Here is a 27,010-nt window from a genome sequence, read left to right on the forward strand (position 1 = left end):
CCTCCCTGGTGGGTCTGTGCTGTTGTTGGATGGAACCATATATTGTGTCCAGTTTGATTATTGTGAAGCCGGGCTGTTCCTCAGTTAAGCACCTCCGATTCTAATACATGCCCATAGATGCTAGTGAAGAGGGTGAGGGTAGTCTGGGTGTGTCTTTGTCAAATCTAGTGCCAAGGTTAAAGAGGCGTTGTCTGTCAATTTTAATTTTAGTTAGATACTAGTGAATAACGTGAGAGGCACTTCAGAGAGCAATTAAAAATCGCGTGGACTTGGTGGATAATACCTTCTTTCCTTTGGTAATTGTAGTGATTCGGATAGGCGTTTGTGTCAATCGTGTTGTTTGGGCTTGGTGAAATTTGAATGTGCCTCGGGATAATTACTCATGCATAATCATTCCTATACCACTTTACTACCGTGAGTTATTTGCAGTAAACACAAGTAAAATGCATTTTGGATACAAGTAATGGTGAAACTTGCTTTGTCTTTAAACAGAGAAGTTAGTGCAGAAGACCTGGGCTCCCTGGGATCACCTTGTGATCCGAATTTGTCCCTTGTTTGCTGGAGCGTCAGTGGAAAATACATTGCAGCGGCATTGGAGAAGGTGGTCAACATCTGGCAAATCACTGGTATGACTCGTCACCTATTTTATACCCTTTAAAGCTACATTCATAAAGCTTTGAATTGTACCGCATGTTATTAGCAACTGCAACTAAAGTGGAGCACCATAAACATCCATCTGTTTTATTTGGAAACTCTATGTAGTTAGTCATCAATTCTTCTTCTGCAGGAGGCAAGGGGCTTTTGGACGTCCAGCCACACTGGGTTTCTGCTCTTGCTTGGCCTGAAGAAGGTCCCGTGGCAAGCTGGGCAGGTGACACTTTAGAAGTTCTACTGGTGGGGCGAATGGATGGAAGTCTGGGGCTGATTGAGGTGGTAGACTCCTGTACCATGCACCGGGTCGAGCTCGAACATTGCTACAGGAAGGATGGTAAGTGCCCTTACTGGGATTTGTCTGTCTTTGCCAGTTTGCAATTGTTACCCAAACTCTGCTTCTGACCCTGCTCCCTTTCTGGGCCTTTCATTATATGGTAAGATTCAATGAGAACCCCCCTCCAACCCTCAACATTCTAAACTCCAGCAACTACAGGCCCAGAGCCATCATATGTTAACCCAATCATCCCCAGGAACATTCTTGTAAACCTCTGGATCTTGTTTGAGGCAGCACCTCCTATAGATCCCTCTGATGATGTGGAGGTCAGTACCTGTGATGGGACAGGGTAGTGAATGCCATTTTCTGTAGTCTCCTTCATTCCTGGGTGTACAAGCTACTGAATACAGGCCATAATGTGTTAAGTTGAACTAAGTAAACGCATTCTGTCTGAAGAATGGTTTCGGCCCGAAACGTTGCTTATTTCCTTCGCTCCATAGATGCTGCTGCACCCGCTGAGTTTCTCCAGCACTTTTGTCTACCTTCGATTATCCAGCACCTGCAGTTCCTTCTTAAACAGCTCATAAAAATGCATTGGTCTCATTTATGATTAATTGTACCTGTTTTTTCCTTGCACATAGTTCTAGATTTGGTGCTTTGCATTTCAGAAATGATTATAACAAGGATAGGTGTTGGTATTGGTCGACGTTTACCTGTTTAGGTTTCGGGAGTGTTTTTACAATTGCTGTTTGCTGTTTGCAGTTGCTGTCATGGCCATCGCGTGGTATAGTGAGGACAAGCCATTTGCGGTGGGATACGCAGATGGGAAACTGCTGATTGGCACCAAGGAACCTCTGGAGAAGGGAACAGTTGTTATGATTGATGCACACAAGGTAGGTTAAACATCTACAGTTTGAACACTGCCTGCTTCTGCCCTCACTGTTTTCTCATGGGTCTCATTTTGAAAATCTCTCTAATTCACTCCACAAATGTGTCCTTCACTTCTGTTGCTGATTTGATTTGCCTACGTCATATGTCATGTTCCCAATGGTTGTGTTAACACTGTTACTGTGCGCTACTTGAGCAACATTTGAGGAACTACCAATGTTTTCTGCCGCTTGCTATTTGTTCATCCCACCCAAACTGATTTAGAGATGCAGCATAGGAAACAGGCCCTTTGGCCCATCGATTCTGCGTCAACCAGTGATCACCCCGTCCGTACACTAGCACTAACCTACACACTAGGGAAAATTTACAATTTTACCGATGCCAATGACCCTACAAACCTGTAAGTCTTTGGAGTGTATTCTATCTTTAATACCAGGGCTATCCCATCTCTTTACCACCATCTCTTTTATGTGGAGCCAGATAGGTTTCTTAATATCTGTGCATATTTATTATCAGAAAAGGCTATTGTGCAAAAATCTGCAAGAAAGTTACAACGTTGGCATAGATTTGAAAATGTAAGTAAATTTGTAAATCTCTGAAAATAGTAGAATGTAATCGGCTGTATCCTCTCCACACAAGGAAAGTATCGCTTGTATAAAGTGGGACCCATTAGGACAGTTGCTTATGAGCTGTGCCAAAGAAACCACCGTCAAACTATGGAGCTTTGCGGGCGACAGCTGGAATTGTCTATACAAGCTGCCTCATCCAGCATTGGTGAATAACGTCACTTGGTGCAGTCTTCTGGGAAAGGGATTCAAGTTGCGCCTCATGTTGGCCAGGTGGGTAGAAAGGTTTCAAAGCTTTTACTGTTCCTGGCCACAGTTCCTTCACTGGTTAAATGTCAGTCAGAATTTGATGCTGCGATGTTATTTTGGATATTAGTAAGAGTATCGCAGTGGAATTAATTCTTTACCTGATTACATCATGCTTTGTTGTTTTTATAATTATGTAATGTTAATGACAAGGCTTCCTTTAAATAATCTTTCAAGCCAACTTTAGCTTGCATACATGGCATGATGCTTACAATGTAATACTAAACATTGGAACTGCAAGTGGAGGATTCAGTTCATTTAGAAGGTTAAATGAAATGGCCAAGCAGCAAGAGAGCAGTAGGTAAATACGTTTAATGAAACATCATGCAAATTACAACAGATACTGAAAATCAGAAACATAAATACCATGATTGTTCCCAGCCTTTGAGAGAGAGTGATCTGAATCGATGATAGACACAAAAAGCTGGAGTAGAACAGGCAGCATCTCTGGAGAGAAGTGTTTTGGGTCGAGACCCTTCTTCAGACTGAAGAAGAAGGTTCACAATCCGAAACATCACCCATTCCGCTCGAGAGATGCTACCTGTCCCGCTGAGTTACTCTAGCTTTTTGTGTCTATCTTCGGATTAAACCAGCATCTGCAGTTCCTTCCTACACGAGTGATCTGATTCCTTTGATTTTTACAACAATGGCCCCTGCAGCTGTTTGATTTTAACTGGAAAAAAGGTTAGAGATGAATAGATGATGTGCAAATGACCTAAATCAAAGTAATTTCTTGGATATTGGTAATCTCTTGGGTCATCAATGACATGAGTTAACCAGAGAGTGTTTAAGATACAGATACAAAGAAGTAGGGTCAAACAACTAGCCCAAGACATGGAGAATAGAAGCATGGCGTCTAATGTTAATGGGTCACAAGTGCCCGGGGTTTTTTGTAGCTATTCTGTCATATCCGTTCAAACATCATTAGTATTTATTGGTGATAAAAGTTGAACTAAGGCATAACGCAGACATACTGATCACCTGTTTATATGTCCATAACAATCAAAATGATTATTACATTCTGACACATCATTAGGTGCCTTGTCTGTGTTTAAGTTTAAGAAAGAACTGCAGATGCTGGAAAAATCAAAGGTGGACAAAAATGCTGGAGGAACTCAGCGGGTGAGGCAGCATCTATGGAGCGAAGGAATGGGCGACGTTTCGGGTCGAGACCCTTCTTCAGACTGAAGAGAAGGGCCTCAACCCGAAACGTCGCCTATTCCTTCTCTCCATAGTTGGTGCCTCACCCGCTGAGTTCCTCCAGCGTGTTTAAGATAACTTTTGCTTCCCTTATTAATAGAAACATAGAAAATAGGTGCAGGAGTAGGCCATTCGGCCCTTCGAGCCTGCACCGCCATTCAATATGATCATGGCTGATCATCCAACTCGGTATCCTGTACCTGCCTTCTCTCCATACCCCCTGATCCCTTTAGCCACAAGGGCCACATCTAACTCCCTCTTAACTATAGCCAGTGAACTGACCTCAACTACCTTCTGCGGGAGAGAATTCCAGAGATTCACCACTCTCTGTGTGCAAAAAAACTTTTCCTCATCTCGGTCCTAAAAGATTTCCCCTTTATCCTTAAACTGTGACCCCTTGTTCTGGACTTCCCCAACATCGGGAACAATCTTCCTGCATCTAGCCTGTCCAACCTCTTAAGAATTTTGTAAGTTTCTATAAGATCCCACCTCAATCTTCTAAATTCTAGCGAGTACAAACCGAGTCTATCCAGTCTTTCTTCATATGAAAGTCCTGACATCCCAGGAATCAGTCTGGTGAACCTTCTCTGTACTCCCTCTATGGCAAGAATGTCTTTCCTCAGATTAGGAGACCAAAACTGTACGCAATACTCCAGGTTTGGTCTCACCAAGACCCTGTACAACTGCAGTAGAACCTCCCTGTTCCTATGCTCAAATCCTTTTGCTATGAATGCTAACATACCATTCGCCTTCTTCACTGCCTGCTGCACCTGCATGCCTACTTTTAATGACTGGTGTACCATGACACCCAGGTCTCGTTGCATCTCCCCCTTTCCTAATCAGCCACCATTTAAATAATAATCTAATAATAATAGACCTTTTAATGGAACTCCCTGCTGAGAGAGAGCTGTGACATTTGCAGCAGCAATATGGGTGGGACCTTCATAATATGGGTGCTATCAGCACACGCCTTGTACTGACGAGGAATAGGAATGATAATTGGGTGGCCCATGTCTCATTATCATTAAAGTGTGATTTTTGTTTTTGCAGCTTGCGTTAATAATATCAATAAATATTAATTTGCTGCCCTAAGAAATGACTTCATAACTGTGTATACTTCATAATTTTTGATTATGGATTTTTAAAATTTTTGCCTGAAGGAGATGAATCATCGCAATGCTTTGATTGTCACAAACAGTGCAGCAGAGTATTACCTTATCCCCGATTCCTGTATCGCAAGTGTACAGAAATAGTGTACTGAGCCCGCATGCAAGAGGCGCCATGTTCAAAGTCCACGTTCTAGTTCCTATTCCCAGCAAGTCCCAGGCTGTCGCAGATCTTCAGCCATCTCCCTCCAAGGATGCCACGTCCGTCTCCTTGCTGTCCCCCTTTGTTCCCTGGGTATGCTGACCGCGAGGGCATGGTAGGCCAGACCCCGGTTCCCTCTCCTTTCCAACTGGCCCTGCTCCTCACCCGTCCCGTCCATCATCACTGGCACTATCCTTCTGGTCTTTGGGGGACGAGTAGCGGACGACATGGCGGCTTCCCCCTCCCGGGCCGGTGGGTCCACCTGGTCCAACGAGTTGGAGACGGGCTTGGCAGCTTCCTCCTGCAGGCTGCAGTTTACCCGTCTTAGTTTGGATGTGAGGGAGCGGCTTGGCAGGCTTCCCCTGAAGCTGCAACCTACCGGGATCATCAAGAAGAGGCAACCCTTGCGCCACATTTCACAATCTGGATTTTTCTTAAATCCTTGAGTAACCCAGACTTCCACCCCTTCTCGCTGCTCGACCGGGCGGTTCACATGGACGTACCAGCCAAATCCAAAAGGTCATAGCACTGGAAGGTCATAGCATTGCGCAACAAAGCCCTGAGAAGTGGCTTGGTCTTGGTCTTGAATGAATGTGATAGAGCAACATGGATGGGCCAGCTGTATGAACAACCTTTTACTCTCTCTCCCTCTCTCCCTCCCTCCCTAGTGGTTGTCAGAATGGTTTGGTGTGTGTCTGGACTGTTCCCCAGGATGTTTCCAAAATATCACTGTCCGCTTCCAGCAGCTCTGAAGAATGGTGGGAGCAAGGAACAAAGAGCCAAATAAAGGTGAATTCTTACTAACATTTCATTCATCAGATTTGCCCTGCCAGTAAAGGGTTAATGTTGTTGGGAGTCTGGAAGGATATTTAGAAGTTTATTCCTTTCAGTTTAATCATATTCCAATTCTTGCAAGTCCTAAAAGGAAAGCTTTGCCCTCTCGTGACCTTAATCCTTTCACCATCCACTCACTAACCCCCACCTCCTCACCGCGCACTTACTATAGAATCTCTGTAAAATTGAAGCATATTGATGAGCCCATCAAATTAAAGTATTATGGGCTTCATTTCCACTGTATGAAATGAGTTTCCAGCCGATCTTGGGTGCTGTCTGTGTGGAGTTTGCATGTTGTCCCTATAACCACATGTTTTCTCCAATTGCTTTGATCTCCCATCCTAAGGATTTACAAGTTTGTAGGTTAATTGGCCTCTGTAATTTGCCCCTCATGTGTCTGGAGTAGATGATAAAGTGAGATAACAGAACTAGCGTGAACGGGTGATCGATGGTCAGCATGGACTCGGTGAGCCGAAAAGCCGGTTTTTATGCTGTATCCCTAGAAACTAGAAAAAAAAAGTCTGAAGAAGGGTCTCGACCTGAAACGTCAACTATCCATGTTTTCCACAGATGTTGCCTGACCTGCTGAGTTACTCCAGCACTTGGTTTCCTTTTGTGTAAACCGCCATCTGCAGTTTCTTTTATCTACATTCTAAAAAAAAAACTTCCCCCACCATCCATCCACTCAAACATTTATTTGAGGTTAAAAAAAAACGGTTCTTTATCTCAGAAATGTATAAATATTATAATATTGTGTAGGAAGGAGCTGCAGATGCTGGTTTAAACCAAATATTGACACAAAAAGGTGGAGTAACTCAGCAGTTCAGATAGCATCTCTGGAGAAAAGGAATAGGTGACGTTTTGGGTCGAGACCCTTCTGACTGAAAGGGAAACGAGAAATATAGACGGCGATGTGGAGAGAAAAAGAACAAATGAACAAGTAACGATGATAAAGGAAATGGGTCATTAGCTGTGGCATAGGTGAAAATGAATATAGACAATGAGACTCAACAAGACAACTTTGAAGCTGGTGCGACTTGGGTGGGGGAGGGATGGAGAGAGGTGGGGATGCAAGGGTTACTTGAAGTTAGTGAAATCAATGCCATGCCGCTGGGTTGTAAGCTGCCCTAGCGCAATATGCGATGTTGTTCCTCCAGTATATGTTTGGCCTCACTCTTGACAATGGAGGCCAAGGACAGAAAGATCAGTGTTTGTTATTGTTTGATGTACTATGACCAAATTGTTTCTTGGTATATCTCTGAAGCACAATAATTACATGGTGACTATATCTCTTTTGAGTAGATCACTGTCATTTTTCAGTGCAGTAATGTTTTTTACTTTATTTAATATTGACTATTTCTCTTTAATACTTTGTTGCAATAGAATTTGAAGAGTGGATATAGGAAAGCTGAGGAGGCAACGTGCATCTACCAACTGAAAGGGCACCTCACTCCAGTTAGAAGTGTTTGCTTCAACTCTGATGGGCTGGTCTTGGTGTCGGGAGGACTTGGTGGGCTGATGAACATTTGGTCACTTAGGGTAAGGGATTAGACTCTTATATGTTAATACATCCAATATATATTTTATATATCTATATATATCTATATCTATATTGCCTTCTTGCGCAAAGAAAAATTTGATTTAGAAATAATTCATGCTCTGAAATGACTCATTACTATCTTTTATAAACATGTTCTTCTCATAAAATGTACTTATTTTGGTAATTAGATCTCCACTGAGGACACTTCAGCCATGACTCAGTTGGTTTCACTCTTGGCTTTGGATCAGATGTTTGGTCTAGAGATATTAGAATAGGTCTTGGCTGCCTGTCCAGCGTGGTCCTGCAGTGTTGGAGGCGCCAACGTTTCAGATGAGACTTTAAACAATCAATGGAAAAGTTCCACTGGCATTATTTTGAAGAAGAGTAGAGTAATGCTGGCCAGCATTTACGTCTTAATCAACCGCACTGAGAATGGGACTTTGTGACTTTCCTGCCTTGTAAGCAACCTGTGCACATTGCACAATGGCACGCTTCAAATCTACCTCATCAGCTGTAACTGCCTGATGACACGAAAGATAGTTTACAAATGCAAGTCTTTCTGTCTAGACCTTCCAGAGTGAATGTGTCTTTCCATTGATTTTCTCTCCCCTTGCCTCCAACCGCCATCCCTCCTCGGACACAAGGAACTGCAGTTGCCGGAATCTTGCGTAGAGGTCAAGGTGCTGACATAAAGTGCCTGTCCCACTTGCATGCGATTCCGTGTGTTTGGCGCGACCGACTGGAAGCGGAGGTCGCACGTGACGTCATTTACGCCATGCTGACAAATCAGCTGGGCAGGAGGCGGGCCGACTGAATTTGGGTGGCGGGCGGTGACGTCATCACGCCACACCGGGCGGTGACGTCATCACGCAACGCCAAGCGCTAGGCGTACTCCGTCAAGACGCTGCGCACGACTGTAATGCGCCTGTGTGCGTACGCGGGCCGACAGGCCATTGGTGCGCAAGGATTTCGGCTACTACAAGAATTTCGGAGCCCCGCGCGATGTCGGGACCAGCCCCGTACAACTCCGCACTTCTAAGTGGGACCGGCCCCGCGTGGCCATACAGTGCCCGTACGCCTCAAGCGACCACAAGGTCGCATAATTTGCGAGCCAAGGTCGCGTAAGTGGGACAGGCCCTTGACTCGGCAAGTCAGGCAGGAAATGGATAAACGTTGTTTGTGTCAGGGACACTTCAGTCCAAAGAAGGGTCCAGACCAAAATGTCGCCTATTCATGACCTCTCCTCCACCTTTACGTCCTTTTCCCTCAATGTGTCAATGCCGGAGTAGTGCCAGAGAAAAGAATTGTGAAGCTCTTTATACTAAAAAATAAAAGATAAATAAAAACTCTGAACCTGAACCAATAATTTACATTTGCACATTTTGCAAGCTTTTTCAGGTCGGCTTTTCAAATGAATTTATATTTTATTCTCCCTGTGTTTGGCTTCCACAAGCATTCTAACCCCTGCTTTTTCCGTAACTGTTTATCTGTGGAAGTTCACTTGAGGATACTTGGTGTGACGCAGTTCTCCCCATTCTCTGACTAATTTTGGAGCTTATAATTAAACCTATTCATAAATTGATGCCTCCTTACAGATTTACAGTTGTGCACATTTAAAATGAAGGCAGAACTTGCTCAAGCTACTGAGCATCAGTTAACATTTCATGTTTAAGAAGGAACGCAGATGCTGGAAAATCGAAGGTAGACAAAAGTGCTGGAGAAACTCAGCGGCTGCAGCAGCATCTATGGAGCGAAGGAAATAGGCAACGTTGCCTATTTCCTTCGCTCCACGCTCCATAGATGCTGCTGCACCCGCTGAGTTTCTCCAGCACTTTTGTCTACCAGTTAAAATTTCATGTTGAGCTCTTTGTTTCCCCCTCTGTGTTTGACAGGATGGCAGTGTGCTGCAGAGTGTGGTTACAGGATCTGGTGCTATTCAGAACATTGCCTGCATCCCTGACGTTGGTGTTGTGGCTTGCTCCAGTAGATCAAAGGTAAGATCTAAAATGTGGTTGGCATTAGATTATCTATCTTTGAATGTTCTATGTTGCGGCAGAGGAGATTAGTTTAACTTGGCATTACGTTCGACATCGACATTGTGGGCCAAAGGGCCTGTTCCTGTGCTGTACTGTTTTACGTAAATGGTAAATTGTCCCTTGTGAGTGTAGGATAGTGCTAGTGTGCGGGGATTGCTGGTCAGCGTGGACTCGGTGGGCTGAAGGGTCTGTTTCTGCTCCGTATCTCTAAACTCAACTAAACTAAATTAAAAACTATATAAAATATGCCCCAGAGCCAGGATCTACACACTGTACAGATTTTGTGGCGTAGTTCTTGAGAGCTCTGAATTATTAACTAAATGTGGTGATTTTAGCTAATTCTGTTTGGAAAAACACATCATAATGACCACTTATTTGCTCTGATTGACCAAGGATGTGCTGGTGGTGAACTGCACCAATGAATGGATAGCTGGCAACCATGTTTTAGCAACGTGTAGAACTTCACTGAAGAAACAAGGAGTTATTGGACTAAACATGGCCCCGTGCATGAGGACCTTTCTTGAAAGGTTACCAATCATGTTGCAGGAGCAATATGCCTATGAAAAGGTAATGAAACCAACAAGATTGGAACAGGACAAGCTACCATTACTGTCTATCAAAATCAATTTTAAAATATTGAAAATTGCATTCTTTATTCTAACAACTGGTTTGATTTTGCTTTTAGCCTCATGTTATCTGTGGAGACCAACTTATCCATAGTCCGTACATGCAATGTTTAGCATCGCTGGCTGTAGGCCTTCAACTCGATCAACTCTTATGTAACCCACCAATACCACCTCATCATGCCGGTTGTCTACCTGACCCTTCCACCTGGAACTCCTCCGAGTGGTCCTGGTTGGAATGTTTCTCCACCACTGTTAAGGCTGCAGAGGCATTAGCAAAAGGAGCAGCGTTGCCAGAATGCTTCACTGTCCCAGACCTTGAACCAGTACCGGAGGATGAGCTGGCACATGTGATGGTAAGATGGTCCATTTGCTTCTGGGTGGAGAAAGAGAGAAAATGTCATCCACATGTTTGTATTGTAACGTGTTTATTATTACTATTGGTTGTTATTGTTACATGTGCTGAGGTACAGTGAAGAACTGTTTTTGCTTGCAACCCAGGAAAATCATACTAAACATGAGGACACCAGTGCAAAGGAGAAAACAAACAGTGCAGAATATAGTCTTATATCTAAAATGAAAGTGCAGATTTTTTTATAGCAAAGGCTGCAAGGAGGTTTGAGTTTAGTTTATTGTCATGTGCACCGAGGTACAGTGAACAGCTTTTATTATGTGCTAACCAGTCAGTGGAAAACCAATACATGATTACAATTGAGCCATTCAGTGTACAGATACATGATAAAGGAATAACGTGAATGACATTTAGTGCATGATAAAGCAAGTAAAGTCCTTTCAAAGGTAGTCTGAAGGTTTCCAATGGGATAGATGGTACTTAGATGGTAGGTAATTGGAGGATGAAAAATATCTCCTGAGCATATGGAAGGTCCATTGATAACAGCAAGGAAGAAGCTCCTCTTGAATATTTTGACATGTCCTTTCAACCTTTTGTCCTACCATTTACATCAGATTTTATTTTATTTACGTGTAGTATTGTGTAGGAAGGAACTGCAGATGCTGGTTTCAATCAAAGATAGACACAAAATACTGGAGTAACTCAGCAAGATAGGTAGCATCTCTAGAGAGAAAGAATGGGTGACGTTTCGGGTCAAGACCCTTCTTCAGACAGCTGCCTGTCCCACTGAGTTACTCCAGCATTTTATCTACTTTGTTTGCAAAACATTGATTTTCGCAGTGCTCCAGGACACATGATAATAATAAACTGAAACCAAAAGCTATGTTTGGTCAGCTAGGCTGGTGCAGCAGCATCTCCCTAACCCAGGTAATTGGAGGATGAAAAATATCTCCTGAGCATATAGAAGGTCCATTGATAACAGCAAGGAAGAAGCTCCTCTTGAATATTTTGACATGTCCTTTCAAGCTTTTGTCTTTTCTGCCTGGCGGGAGAAGGAATGAACAGGCTGGAAGTGATCCAACTCTCTCCATTTCTAGGAGTCATGAGCAATGAATGCATTTGCAATGTCAATGTACGATGCATCCTAACAGGATGCTTTCTACATTGCATCTGCAGAAATCGGTCGGAGTCATTGAAGACATGTCGGTTCCTTTTCCTTGTGAGGAAGTAGAGTCATTGGAATCAAAGTGATTGGACCAGGACAAATTGTTGGTGATATTTACACCAAGGAACTTGAATTGTGTTGTAGTGGGCAGCGTATTGGATGAAGCAATTGTCACATAACATCGACTATAGTTGGAGCGAGGGTTATCTCTCTACTCTCCCCATCTTCAGTTTAGTGTTTGTTTTACAGTCTGTGTCTATGTTTGGTGGCTGTTATGTGCAGCATCTACAGATGCGCTCTGCTCTTGCCCTGTAATGCTGAGAACTACATTTTGTTCTCTGTATCTTATCCTACCGTTTACATTAGATTTTATTTTATTTACGTGTAGTATTGTGTAGGAAGGAACTGCAGATGCTGGTTTCAATCAAAGATAGACACAAAATGCTGGAGTAACTCAGCAGGATAGGTAGCATCTCTAGAGAGAAAGAATGGGTGACGTTTCGGGTCAAGACCCTTCTTCAGACAGCTGCCTGTCCCACTGAGTTACTCCAGCATTTTATCTACTTTGTTTGCAAAACATTGATTTTTGCAGTGCTCCAGGACACGTGATAATAATAAACTGAAACCAAAAGCTATGTTTGGTCAGCTAGGCTGGTGCAGCAGCATCTCCCTAGCCCACAACCTCTACCACCTCAGGCAGCAGGCTAACTTGACATGAAAATGTCACTATTCCCTCTTAATTGCTGCTGTAATTTCTGGAATTCCTAATTTAACAGAATTTTGGGAGTGCCTTTGTGAGAAGGTCTTCAATACTTCCTGAAGGTCGCTCAGCACCGGAAGGGTCTCGACCCGAAACGTCACCTGTTCCTTCGCCCCATAGATGCTGCCTCACCTGCTGAGTTTCTCCAGAATGTTTGTCGATTGTCGATTTTTCCAGCATCTACATTAAGAAATGTAATCAATTTCTTAAACACATCTTCCCAAGGACAGTTAAAATAGATTGGAAAACTGCAGATTCTGGAAATCTGAAATGAAAGCAGAAAATATTGGAACCACGCAGCAGGTCAGGCATCATCTGTGGAAAGAGAAACGGTTAATGTTTTAGTTCAAGGACCTGGGAAAGAGAGAAACAGATTAGTCACAGAAGAGAGAGGTTGGGACGATGATAATGGGTGGAACAAAGGGACTTTGCATCAATTGAGTTTGGATTACCGAATGTAGCCTTGAAGGGTCAGATAAAATCAGGTTGCTTTGTCTGTGTAACGTGTAGCTCATTGGATGCTGTGGAATATACCTAGCAGGCCAAAGTGTACAAAAAAGAAAAGAAGGATTGGAATTAGTTATTAGTGTAGATTTCTGTTCTAGTTGGTTGATTCATTGCAAGTAGCCTGGTCTATATTCAATGATTACCTTTTAAACATTTCAAACAATCATTTATAACACGACAACATTTGAAATGGAATTCATTTCAGAGAGAACTTTAGAGAGCGGCACAGTGGCACAGCTGGTAGAGCTGTTGTCTCATGGCGCCATACACCCAGGTTTGATCCTGAGCTTGGGTGCTTTCTTTGTGGAGCTTGCACGTTCTCTCTGTGAACTCCGGCTGCTCCAGTTCACTCCCACTTTTCAAAGACATGCGGGTTAGTTGGCCTCTGTCAATTGCCCCTTGCGCGTAGGGAATAGATGCAAAAGCAGGGTAACATAGGAGCAGTGTGAACGGGTGATTGATTGATAGTCGACTTGACTCAGTGGGCTGAAGGTCCATGCCGTTTCTTTTCATCAATTAATCAGGCCACGTGTAGGTTTCACATCCTGACAATGTTTTCTCAATTGCAGGACAACAGTAAATGGTTCACTGGAATGGATGAACAGATTATGTCCTGGGCAACATCCCGGCCAGAGGTAGGTAACCCCTTGTTTTGCAACATGCATCCTGTGCTTAGTGTACGTGCAAAGAATATTAAAACTCATCTCCTATCCTTGTAGGACTGGCACCTTGGTGGAAAATGTGACGTTTATCTTTGGGGAGCAGGACGCCATGGGCAGTTAGCAGAAGCTGGAAGAAATGTTATGATACCAACTGGTGCACCTTCGTTTTCACAAGCTCAGCAGGTTTGACTTTTGAATTTGCATTGTAAACATAGCTTGGGAATTGCAATTGCTATATAATTTGGGGATTGCTATAAAAATTGGAAAGTACTTAATTTAATCCTTTTTGGAACGAAATCATCAGACTCAAAGCCGTCTGTCCTAAATTATAGTGGTTGTACAAATGCATTGTTACTTGAGAGCTATAGATAAATGCTTCATTTTTCACTTATTATTAAGACAGATGCTTTTTGTGATATTAAAACAAGAATGACTGGAAATAATATTTAATTGAAAATACTTTTAAAAAAACATATATTCTGGAAATCTGAAATATAAACAGAAAAAAACTGGAAACACTCAGCAGGCCGGCCAGCATCTGTGGAAAGAGAAACAGAATGAATATCTCAGGTGGAAGACTTCATCTGAACTAGGAAAGTGAGAAAACAAGTTAGCTTGATGTGGGGAGGGTGGAGGAAGTGATGAATGAAACAAAGGGAACATCTCTAATGGGGTGAAGCTAGAACGGCCATGGTGATTTCATTCTTTACAGAAATGTCTAGATTGTGAATTAATGAAGACAATTAGATAGAGAGACACACAAAGGGACACACGGGAGCGGCTGGAAGGCGCTCCCGTGAGGACGGCCCGGCTCCCGGCTGGAAGGCGCTCCCGTGTGGGCGGCCCGGTGCAGGGCGGAGATGGTGCTCCGGAGGGCGGCCCGGTGCGGGGCGGCGACCTGAATCCGGGGCTCGGCCACGGGCCAGTGGACGACATCGTCGGGAGCTCGCGGGTCACAGGCTGGTGCCTGTTTTCCGGAGCTCCCGTGGCAACAGCTGCGTCCGCTGGACTGGAGGACGGCAGCTTCGACCACCCCGGGCCGCGGAGCTTGAACCGCGGGGCTGACTTACCATCGCCCGGTGGGGTATCGCCTCAGCGCAGAGGGAGAAGAGGAGGGAAGAGACAGCAACCCTAAGACTTTTGCCTCCATCACAGTGAGGAGGTGCTTGGTGAACTCACTGTGGTGGATGTTAATTTGTGTTTATTGTGTGTTGTTTATTATTACATGTATGGCTGCAGGCAACGACATTTCGTTCAGACCGAAAGGTCCGAATGACAAATAAAGGATTCAATTCAATTCAATAAAAGCCGTGAAATGCAGCTCAGAGCCATTGATGAACCTGACACTGTGGGGAATGCTCCTCAAACCAGGCAGTATGGATATGGCCAGATCTATTGAAACTAGAAAAATAGACCTGATGTTATGGAATTTGATATTGGGTAAATACTCAGATGAAAGACAAAGTGATATTCTGCAAATTTAAATTGGGCCTCGTTGGAACAGTGCAGGAGGCCACAAATATGGCAGTCTGCAAATTGAATGAGGAATTGAGATCGCCTCCACGGAATGAAGGGAGATGCTGCGCTAAGCAGTCTTCCAATGAGGGCTTGTATGTGAGCAAGCCACGCTGTACGAATGAAATGTAGTACACTGGATGGGAAGAAGGGCAAGTGAACCTCTGCTTCACTGAGAAATACTACCAAGTACCTGGCTGCTTAGTTTATTGCCACGTGTATCGAGGTGCAGTGAAAAGCTTTTGTTGCATGCTAACCAGTCAGCAGAATATATGATTGCAGTCGAGCCGTCCACAGTGTACAGATATATGATAAAGGGAATAGCGTGACTAGCGTTTAGGGCAAGATAAAATCCAATAAAGTCTGATCAAAGATAGTCAGAGAGTCTCCTATGAAGTAGATTGTAGCTCAGGAATGCTCTCTAGTTGATGGTAGGATGGTTCAGTTGCCTAATGACAGCCTGATAACAGATGTTGGGAAGAAATTAGGTAAAAGACAGGTTTGGCATGTTGTTCCCTTGATTGGAGGGCAGCACGAGAAGTGGTATGGTTGGTGAAAATAGAGGTCAAATCTAGTTCACCTCGTTTTCAAATTCGAAGCATTCCATATAATTTTATTTGCATGTTTGCATTTGCAGGTTATTTGTGGGCAGAATTGTACTTTTGTCATCCAGGCTAACGGGACTGTGATGGCGTGTGGGGAAGGAAGCTATGGTCGCCTTGGACAGGGGAATTCAGACGACCTTCACGTCTTAACCGTCATTTCGGCACTCCAAGGTACTCAGACTTGGCACGGTGGCGTCTGATTATTAAAAATTGATAGTATTGTTAATCATCAAATCGTTCTTGCCTCTGTTTGCACTGATATGGTCCTACTCGTGTACATGTGACAGGTTTTGTGGTGACGCAGTTGGTGACTTCCTGTGGATCTGATGGCCACTCGATGGCACTGACGGAAAGTGGGGAGGTCTTCAGTTGGGGTGATGGGGATTACGGCAAGCTGGGCCACGGAAACAGTGACCGGCAGCGCAGACCGCGACAAATCGAGGCACTGCAGGGCGAAGAGGTTGTCCAGGTGAGACTACATACAGGGAAATAAGTAAATGATTTGTCGGCTAAAACTTGGCTTAAAACGTGATATAAAAGCACTCTCCGCCAGGTAGAAACAAGGAACTGCAGATGCTGGTTTACAAAAAAAAGACATCGTGCTAGAGTAACTCAGCGGGTCAGGCAGCATCTGTGGAGAACATGGATAGGTGACGTCCCAGGTCATGGCCTTTCTTCAGACTGAGTGCATTGAGGGGAAGAAAACCCGAAAGAGGAGGGACGGAACAAAGTGTGGCAGATAATAGTTGAACACAGGTGAGGGGGTTTGATAGGCAGATGGTTGGACAAAGGCAAGCGATAAAAAATAAAGTGTGAAACGAAAGGATGAAGAGTTGTGAATCGTGTAGGCGGAGGAAGGAATGGAGGCGGAAGGGAGAAATAGGTGGGGCACAGGGGAAGGGAGTGGGGCGGTTGTAAGGTGGGGGGGGGGGGGGGGGGGGGGGGGAGAGGGGGGGGGGAGAGAGGAATGTTAGAGGTTACCTAAACTTGGGTCTAGCAGGCACTGATCTCTGATCTGACAGCATCCCACCCCAACTCATTAATCATTGATGACAAGTCTAAAGATGTGATTCAAGAAGTCACTCCCATGGTTTTAAGATTGGTAGTGGAGCTCTATGCCTAAGATTATTGTTGTACAGGCGAGGTCCCAGGGGACTATTGTTTAAGAAGGATAGTAGAATCCAGCGATCTATAGGCCGGTGAGCCTGACGTCAGAGGTAGGGAAGCTATTGGAGAGGATTCTTTTGGATAGGATTTACTCCCATTTGGAAGGGAATGGGTTAATTAGGGACACTCAGCATGGCTTTGTACGTGCCAGGGCATGTCTTACTAATGTGATAGATTTTATTTTTAAGGTGGTGACAAAGGTGATCGATGACGGTTGGGCGGTAGATGTTATCCACATGGTGTGGATTTAGTAAGGTGTTTAATAAAATTCCCCAATGGGCTGATCTAGAAGATTAAGATGAGTGGGATTAACAGTGATTGTTCGTATGGATTCACAACTGATTTATTGGTAGAAGTATTGTGGTGAAAGCTCAATATTCAGGCTGGAGGTCTGTGGTCATTGGAGTTACGCAGAGATATCTGCTGAATGTGATAGGTACTTAATTATCGGGTGATGATTACTTCAGGCGAGGCATCGCTGCCATCTTTCCTTGACCTCCTATGGTTTTCCAGGGTCGAAACCCACTGCTCGACCCTGACTTTCAGCAATTTTCAATCAATCATCCAGTGGCTCCACCTTCAGTGTAAAGGTTCAGCTGGCGGGGCACTACGTTCGAGTTAAGTTGTATATTATTCCGCACAATGTCCACCAAGCCTCTTTCCCCAACCCACAAACGCACAGTCTCTCCAAGACTCCTCGCCCTCTTTTTGGCCATGTCTAGAAAGGCCAGTATTTATTAATCATCTGATCATCTTATCTTTACGGCTAAAACATAGAATATTGCTTAGTTTCAACATCATTTGCTCCTGTGTCACACAGATGTCATGCGGCTTTAAGCATTCAGCAGTGGTTACGGCAGATGGCAAGTTGTTCACCTTTGGAAATGGAGACTATGGACGTTTAGGACTCGGTAACACATCCAACAAAAAGCTGCCGGAGAGAGTGGCAGCATTGGAGGGTTATCAAGTCGGACAGGTATCCTATTATATTGCTCATTTACTGTACAAACACTTCTCTCCCCGGTTTCAAATCTCCTCTTAACTCCTCAGCCCAGTCCCCATCAGTCCACTTAATGAAAGGTCTTTTTCTCCGTTGACTTTCTAATAAATCCCATGCACAGCCTGCTCCTGGCTGAAACATCCTGAAGTATGATATCTAGAAATGACCTCTATACTCCTACTGAGGGTGAATTGGTGTTTTATCAAATGTTCTCACTATTCTGCTATTAATAAGGATCTCTTGTGCTGTTTTCTAATACAACCAGCTTTACCACCTACAAAGATTTGTGGTGAATCAGATTGCTTTTTCACCATTTAAATTGTTCTCACTATTCTGCTATTAATAAGGATCTCTTGTGCTGTTTTCTAATACAACCAGCTTTACCCCGCCCCCACCTACAAAGATTTGTGTACCTGTGCCTCAGATTGCTTTGTTCACCATTTAATTTGCCCCAGTATATTGTCGCCCCAGTATATTGTATATTGTCGCCCCAGTATATTGTCGCCCCAGTATATTGTCGCCCCAGTATATTGTCGCCCCAGTATATTGTCGCCCCAGTATATTGTGCCCCAGTATATGTTGCCCCAGTTGTTGCCCCAGTACATTGTTGCCCCAGTATATTGTTGCCCCAGTATATTGTCGCCCCATTATTGTCGCCCCAGTTACATTGTTGCCCCAGTATATTGTTGCCCCAGTATATTGCGCCCCAGTTATTGTCGCCCCAGTTACATTGTTGCCCCAGTATATTGTCGCCCCAGTATATTGTCGCCCCAGTTATATTGTTGCCCCAGTATATTGTTGCCCCAGTTATATTGTTGCCCCAGTATATTGTATTATTGTTGCCCCAGTATATTGTCGCCCCAGTATATTGTCGCCCCCCCAGTATATTGTCGCCCCAGTATATTAGTATGTGTCGCCCCAGTATATTGTGTTATTGTCGCCCCAGTATATTGTTGCTCCAGTATATTGTTGCTTCAGTTATATTGTCGCTCCAGTTATATTGTTGCCCCAGTTATGTTGCCCCAGTATATTGTCGCCCCAGTATATTGTTGCCCCAGTATATTGTTGCCCCAGTATATTGTTGCCCCAGTATATTGTTGCCCCAGTATATTGTTGCCCCAGTATATTGTTGCCCCAGTTATATTGTTGCCCCAGTATATTGTTGCCCCAGTTATATTGTTGCCCCAGTATATTGTTGCCCCGGTATATTGTTGCCCCGGTATATTGTTGCCCCGGTATATTGTTGCCCCAGTATATTGTCGCCCCAGTTACATTGTTGCCCAAGTATATTGTCGCCCCAGTATATTGTGCCCCAGTATATTGTCGCCCAGTTACATTGTTGCCCCAGTATATTGTCGCACAGTATATTGTTGCCCCAGTATATTGTTGCCCCAGTATATTTGGCCCCAGTATATTGTCGCCCCAGTATATTGTGGCCCAAGTATATTGTTGCCCCAGTATATTGTTGCCCCAGTATATTGTCGCCCCAGTTACATTGTCGCCCCAGTATATTGTTGCCCCAGTATATTGTTGCCCCAGTTACATTGTTATATTGTGCCCCTCGCCCCAGTATATTGTCGCCCCAGTATATTGTCGCCCCAGTATATTGTCGCCCCAGTATATTGTTGCCCCAGTATATTGTTGCCCCAGTATATTGTTGCCCCAGTTACATTGTCGCCCCAGTATATTGTTGCCCCAGTATATTGTCGCCCCAGTTATTGTCGCCCCAGTTACATTGTCGCCCCAGTTACATTGTCGCCCCAGTTATATTGTCGCTCCAATTATATTGTCACCCCAGTATATTGTTGCCCCAGTTATATTTTGGGTGCCATTTCACCAGTTCTATGTTATCCTCAAATTTTTTTTCCATCCCAGTTTTTTTTATTTTTGAGTACGTCCATAAATTCCTGAAGTGGCAGATAGGTAGAAGGGGTGTGAAGTGCTAACCTTAACATACGCTGGTATAGGATACAAGAGCTGGGAAGTCATGTTAAAACGCTGGTTGGGCTACTTTTGGAGTATTGTGTGCTTCGCTAAAGGGAGAAAGTGATGGTGCTGGAGAAGGTGAGGAGGAAATTCACCATAATGTTGTCTGGATTGGAACATTTCAGTTCTAAAGAGAGATTGGGTAGGCTGGGTTTGTTTTCTCAGGGACAGAGCTGGCTGAGGGGTGAGCTGACAGGTATGCAACATTATGAAGGGGTAGAGAGTAAGAATCAATTTCCCATGGTGAGGTTATCTTAAGACAAGATAGCATGGGGCTGAGGTGAGACGAGGGTGGTATAGAGGAATCGGGAATCCTCCTCACACAGATTGTTTGTAATTTGGAATACGCTGCCTCAGGAGGTAGATGTCCTCACCACTTTATAGTGCTTCCAGACAAGTGTTTGAATCGCCGCAGCACAGAAGGCTAGGGACCTTTGGTCCCTAGAATAAACTTGGGATACTCTCTAGAATTTAGAAGATTGAGACGATCTTATAGAAACTTACAAAATTCTTAAGGGGTTGGACAGGCTAGATGCAGGTAGATTGTCCCGATGTTAGGGAAGTCAGGACAAGGGGTCACAGCTTAAGGATAAAGGGAAATCCTTTAAAACCGATAGTGAACTTTTTTCGCAGACAAGTGTTTGAATCGCCACAGCACAGAAGGCTAGGGACCTCCTGTGGGTGAACACTCTCTGCCACACAGGATTCGTATCGATGGAACACGGGGAGTTATGATCAGCCATGATCATATTGAATGGCGGGATATGATGGGCACCTAATTTCTAGGGTTTCCTGTGGGTAAACATTGTATCGATGGAACATGGATATGATACAACATGGATATGATGGGCCAAAGGGCCTCATTGTGCGCTGTATGACTTTATTGCTCTGTAAACCCTTCATAACCTGCAGAGTATTTCCCGCATTTTCTGTTTTCAATTTTGAGAGGTGGGGACGATCCCCCCCCATTTTTTGTAATCTGGGTTTTAAAACCCGGTGAAATCGCCGCTTTCCGCGAGATAGTGGTGGTGGGACTGATGATCGATGGCGCCGATTGGACGAGAGAGATATCGGTCAGCAGGCCATCAGCGCGATCATTGGAGGAGGGAGGTGTTGGTCAGAGGCGGGAGTAGGGGGGGTGGGACTGAGGCTAGAGCGCGGTGATTGGGCAAGGGAGACGTGCCAAAACACTCTGAGCAGCCCTGGACACAGACCTACGCTTCATCCGCAGCCAGGATCGAGACGGGCAGAGTTGAGCTGTATTTAGCGCTGGATTGAGCCTCCAAAGCCTCGCGTGCGTGTGTGTGCCTGCGTGGCCCCCAAGACATTGTGGTCCCCCCCATCCCCTGGTCCCCTCCATATTTTGATAGCGATTTCCGTGCCTGCCTGTGCCAAATGATTATTTGCCTCTGGTGTTTCCCACTGCTTGTGACGTGCTGGGTCCATTCTTTTTCCTAGGTTGCATGCGGTTTAAATCACACATTAGCCGTCTCTGCTGATGGCATGATGGTTTGGGCCTTTGGTGACGGAGATTACGGAAAGCTGGGCCTCGGCAACTCGACGGCCAAGTCTTCTCCACAGGTACGGCTTACCAAACTTTGCCATTGTAATCGCATGAATTCATATTTTTATCTCTCTGATGCGTTATAACTTCTTCAAATAAAGCAAAGTATTACAGTCAACTTGTGTGGTTAAATGTATGGGGAATACTGTGTCCAATTAATTAATTACATCATTGGGCTTTCTTGTTGCCTTTGTCTGGTGTAAGGATTTTCAATTTTTCTCTTTACAGAAAGTAGATGTTTTGTGCGGAATAGCAATCAAGAAGGCTGCGTGTGGCACACAGTTTTCTGTTACCTTGACAAAAGATGGCCATGTGTACACCTTTGGCCAAGGTAGGATGATCACCAAGGTTTTAGAATATACTAAGGAGGCCGGTTCTCTGGATACTTTCAAGTGAGAGCTAGATAGGGCTCTTAAAGATAGCGGAGTCAGGGATTATGGGGAGAAGGCAGGAGCGGGGTACTGATTGGGGATGATCAGCCATGATCACATTGAATGGCGGTGCTGGCTCAAAAGGCCGAATGGCCTACTCCTGCACCTATTTGTCTATTGCTCAAGTCTTGGGATTTAATGTAATTAACTGCAGAAACTGTTCTATGACTAATGGGTTGGCATGGGTTAGCACCCGTGGTAAGGGTCGAACCTGGGTCTCTGGCACTGAAGGAGCAACACTGAGGTTGGAGGGTATAAGGGACAGAGCCACTAGAGGAGGTAGTTGAAGCAGGTACTACAACAACGTTTTAAAGATATTTAGGCAGGTACATGGATAGAAAAGCTTTAGAGGGTTATGGGCCAAACTTGGACAAATGGGGCTAGCCTCATGGTCGGCATGGACAAGTTGGCCTGCAGGCCCTGTTGCCATGCTGTGTGACTCTGACTTTAAAAAATGGAAATCCTCGGCAGATTAATGAGCATCTGTGGAGAGAGGAACTTGTTGTTTCAAGTCTGTTAGGTTCTAGAGAAAATTTGAAACGTATGAATAATCTGGAGACTTATGCTAGTAACCCAGAGACGTGAGTTCAAGCCCCACATCAGCAACTGTGTTAAATGTAATTAACTAAATAATGGAACATTTAGAAATGGCTAGGCTTAGTACTATTGATCATGAAACTACCAGCTTGTTGATTTAATAATATACCTGGCTGGCCAATTTCACATGGGATGGAAATCTGTTGTGTTTACCTGGTGGGGTCTAAATGCAACTCCAGACTCAATGCCACCCTCTGAAATCGTTAGGGATGGGCAATAAATGTTGACCTTGCCAGGGATGTCCATATCCAGGAAGCTAAACAAAAACTCCCTCTTCACAGACTGCCTGATCTGTTGAGTATTTCCAGCAATTTCTATTTTGTGTTTTAATTGAAGCAGATGTGGTAAACAAAGTTTAGGTCAAGACCTCCCATGATTCCATTGAATGGTTGAGCAGGTTCAAGATAAGCTGGCCATCACCTTTCCTGTGGTAGTTTAATCCCTCACATGAAAGTGTGAAGGAAGGAACTATAAATGCTTGTTTATACCGAAGTAGTTTAGACAATACCTCTGGAGAAAAAGGATGGGTGGTATTGCGGGTCGGAACCCTTCTTCAGACGGAAAGAAGGGGGGAGGATTAGAGGTTGGAAAAGGCCAGAACAACTCAGGGCCGGCAACAGATGACCAAGGAAGGGTGCAGCCCATATTGGCCCATTGCTGGCTGAAGAAGAGCTGATAGTGAGAGGGATACAAGGGTTCTTCTTCTTGTGTATGGCGTGCACAGCCTAAAGATGTAAGACAACTTGTTCTGTTTGATCTTCCGTTTGTGCACGCCAGGATGATTGTATTCGTCGAAACAGGGTGGACCACATGAAGGTTGCAATCTCCCACCCCGGAATCAAGGGTGTGAACAGGGGAACAAGTAGGCCAACTAGGAGGCGGGAGAGGGAATGGAGGGGTTAATTGAAATGAGAGAAATCAATGTTTATACCTCAGGGTTGTAAGCTGCCCAAGTGAAATATGAGATGTGACAATCCCCAATATTCATTATCAGAAGTGACAACAGTGGATGTCTGGCCGGTGAACCAGGGAGATTATATCCACCCATTCACTTTTGATCATATTTGCACAGAAGATGGGTTCATGATGATGACCAGTTTATATTGAGCACCTGAATGTTGTGTTGTTTACAGAATCCAGAGAGGCCCTTTAACTGTAATTCCTATCGTGAGAGGAAACCTTGTATGTACAGAGATTTGTAAATTAGTAAGGACAGGATGACCCAAGAATGTGGTCTTTCTTCACCAAATTACAATAAAATAGTTAGGTTATGCCGTGGGAAGGACATATTGAATGAAATTAATGCTCCTGTGTGCAACTAGACCGCTTGATAGGGTTGCCAGAAGGTCGTGCCCGCAACCACAACAGACCTCAACTGGTACCTGCTCTGAATGGCGTGTTCATTGAGGACATCGTGGTGGGCGCTGAGCACACACTGGGTCTCTCCTCATCCGGAGATGTTTATGGATGGGGCAGCAACTCGGAAGGGCAGGTAAGAAATCTGACCCATCCCTCGTGTAAGCAGGTTATTTGATTTGGACTGTGGATGCGGAATTGGATGGCACAGGTTCAAAAGCTTGCCTTGAGTAAGTAGAGATATTCCCCAAGCGATGGAGAATTGCAAAATATTATTATTGGCATCTTTCATGTTCAGCCATTATAAAGCTTTTCCAAAACAAAGTGGTAATACAATTCTGATTGTGAATAATAAAATGTTACCAGTAAACCAGTGGCCAAATGGACAAAGCAGGGCCATGTTTCTAGCTACTGCCTTTCGGCTTGCAATGTTGGACTATTTCCCAGGATTGGGTAGGTTTTGTCAAAAGTTTCTCCTCTGATCTAGGAGGGAAACACTGTTAATGTAAGGGAGTTGGGTATTTTCCACCCCTAATAGGAGTGCTGGGTCGGGTAGGTGGCTGGGAGATTTTGTTTAGTTTGAGATGTAATGTGGAAACAGACCCTTCGGCCCACCGAGTCTGGGCTGACCAACGATCACCCTTGTCACATTAGTTCCATTCTACACACTCGGGGCAATTTACAGAGCCAATTAACCTACAAACACGCACGTCTTTGGAATGTGGGAGGAAACCAGAGCACCTGGAGAAACCCACACGGTCACAGGGAGAACGTACAAATGCTGTGCAGACAGCACCCGTAGTCAGCTTTGAACCCAGGTCTCTGGAGCTGTATGGCAGCAACGCTACTGCCCGCCACTGTGCTACCCATGGGGCTCTTCTAAAGTTTCTGAGCAGAGTCACCCATGAAGCATTTACTTTTCTCACACACTAGCACTTACCACCCCAGAATGCACATCTAATACTCAATCCTTTGCGGACTTCACACAATTAATTTATAAAAGTAGGGACAGCTTATGCTGATTTTGAAACACACCAGACTTTAACGAGTGAGGGAACTAGATCACTTAAAGGCAGAAATAGTTTTCCAATTTTTCGTCGATGTAATTCATTTCAACCTAAATATTTTCTAGAATTGTTTTTTCTGGAATATAAGCTCCGAAGTTCAGCGGCTTCTGGTTTTGGAGAAGATAGTTGGTGGAGAAACATGTTTTGAGTTTAGTGAATGTGCCTTGTCTCTGGTTTACCAACTCTGTTCCTCTGCTCTCCAATGTAGCTGGGTCTGGGCCACACCAATCATGTGAGAGAGCCCACTTTAATCACAGCCCTCCAGGGGAAGGGCATTCGGCAGATCTCAGCGGGCCGGTGCCACAGTGTGGCGTGGACGGCCCCTCCTGTACCCCCCAGAGCACCAGGTGAGTGGGCAACACCTTACCCTCCCCTTCACTGGAACCCATATCCCCCACACCTACCTAATCTATGTCAGTGACTGATATGGATAGATAGTTACTGTCTACCGATCTATCTACCCTCTATCCAAGAGTTACCTTACTATATATTCAAACATTAATAATCACTTTGAAAGCAGTTTTAGCAAATATTGGCAAAGCAGATTTTTACCATTTTAGCTTTTCCAAAAGTTAGTAAATGTAAACAGCTTTAAGTTTGTTGAGCACAAATTTCCCTTCAATCAACCATGTGTAGGAAGGAACTGCAGATGCTGGTTTCTACTGAAGATAGACACAAAATTCTGGAATGACTCAGTGGGTCAGGCAGCATCTCTGGAGAAGAGGACATTTCGGGTAGGAACCCGAGGCCTGGAAAAGGGCTCCAACCCGAAAAGTCATCTATTCCTTTTCTCCAGAGATGCTGCCTGACCCGCGGAGTTACTCCAGCACAATGTGTCCATCTTCGCTCTGATCAAGGTTCGTTTAAATAAACCACTGTCATAATGTTCCAGCTAAAGCATTTGTCATGTAGGAGGGTGAATTATGCTTCTTGTGAATCTGCAATTGTTGACCAGAAGTTGTTGGTGGCTGTGAAATGAGGCACAACTTTGTTTACTGGAGGTGTGGAAAAACTCATTGCATGTTATCGCAGCCCATCGACTGGCTAATCTGTGTGGGGGAAATCCAGGTATAGCCTTCTCTGGGCTGTGCCAGAATGTCCTGATGTTGAGAGGAAGTGTCTGCCTCTGTCAGTGGGTGTGTTGGTGCAGTAGTCATAATGGACTGATAGCCCAAACATTGAGTTGAAATGTCAATCTGATGGAATCGGGTAACTTGTGCCAGCTTGGAATGTTCTCCAATGGTGATAGCTGCTGCCCACTGCCACTTCTGACAGACAAGATTTATGAGGATATTGCCAGGACATGAAGGCCTGAACTATAGGGAGAGGTTGGGCAGACTGGGACTTTATTCCTTTATTCCTTGGCGACCAGCAATCACCACATACACTAGCGCTATCCTACACACAAGGGACAATTTACAGTTTTTACCTAAGCCAATTAACCTAGAAACCTGTTCATCTTCGATGTCATAGGGTGATACAGTGTGGAAACAGGCCCAACTCGCCCACACCGGCCAACAATGTCCCAGCTACACTAGTCCCATTTGCCTGCGCTTGGTCCATATCCCTCATCCTGTCCTATATATGTACCTGTCCAACTGTTTCTTAAAAGTTGGGTCTAGCCCTTGCCTCAATGACCTCCTGTGGCAGCTTGTTCCATACACCCACCAACCTTTGTGTAAAAACGTTACCCCTCAGATTCCTATTAATCCCCTTCACCTTGAACCTATGTCCTCTGGTCCCCGATTCCCCTACTCTGGTCAAAAGACTCTACGCATTTACACGATCCATTCTGTTCTTGATTTTGTACACCTCTATAAGATCTCCCCTCATCCTGCGCTCCATGGAATAGAGACCCAGCGTACTCAACCTCTCCCTATAGCTCACACCCTCTAGTCCTGGCAGCATCCTCGTAAATCTTTTATGAACCCTTTCAAGCTTGACAATATCTTTCCTATAACATGGTGCCCAGAACTGAACACAATATTTTAAATGCAGTCTCACCAACGCCTTATACAACTGCAACATGACCTCCCAACTTCTATAA

The 27,010-nt window shown here is 44.5% G+C and overlaps 1 protein-coding gene across 9 annotated transcripts in view; it reads left to right on the plus strand.

The window, feature by feature from the left end:
• Window positions 1-27,010, plus strand: part of herc1 (HECT and RLD domain containing E3 ubiquitin protein ligase family member 1) — a 281,473-nt gene that overhangs the window by 239,900 nt on the left and 14,563 nt on the right. For all 9 annotated transcript variants that reach the window (XM_055662723.1, XM_055662728.1, XM_055662725.1 and 6 more), the window contains exons 53-70: window positions 493-626; window positions 788-988; window positions 1,691-1,821; window positions 2,456-2,655; window positions 5,865-5,985; window positions 7,414-7,569; window positions 9,463-9,564; window positions 10,000-10,173; window positions 10,292-10,585; window positions 13,583-13,648; window positions 13,733-13,858; window positions 15,828-15,966; window positions 16,083-16,264; window positions 17,783-17,938; window positions 21,407-21,529; window positions 21,741-21,843; window positions 23,863-24,032; window positions 25,172-25,310. In XM_055662723.1, coding sequence (XP_055518698.1) covers window positions 493-626; window positions 788-988; window positions 1,691-1,821; window positions 2,456-2,655; window positions 5,865-5,985; window positions 7,414-7,569; window positions 9,463-9,564; window positions 10,000-10,173; window positions 10,292-10,585; window positions 13,583-13,648; window positions 13,733-13,858; window positions 15,828-15,966; window positions 16,083-16,264; window positions 17,783-17,938; window positions 21,407-21,529; window positions 21,741-21,843; window positions 23,863-24,032; window positions 25,172-25,310 — 2,717 coding nt within the window. The remainder of the gene's footprint in view (window positions 1-492; window positions 627-787; window positions 989-1,690; window positions 1,822-2,455; window positions 2,656-5,864; window positions 5,986-7,413; window positions 7,570-9,462; window positions 9,565-9,999; window positions 10,174-10,291; window positions 10,586-13,582; window positions 13,649-13,732; window positions 13,859-15,827; window positions 15,967-16,082; window positions 16,265-17,782; window positions 17,939-21,406; window positions 21,530-21,740; window positions 21,844-23,862; window positions 24,033-25,171; window positions 25,311-27,010) is intronic.

This window comes from Leucoraja erinacea, chromosome 36, assembly GCF_028641065.1.
Source record: "Leucoraja erinacea ecotype New England chromosome 36, Leri_hhj_1, whole genome shotgun sequence".
Taxonomy (NCBI): Eukaryota; Metazoa; Chordata; class Chondrichthyes; order Rajiformes; family Rajidae; genus Leucoraja; species Leucoraja erinaceus.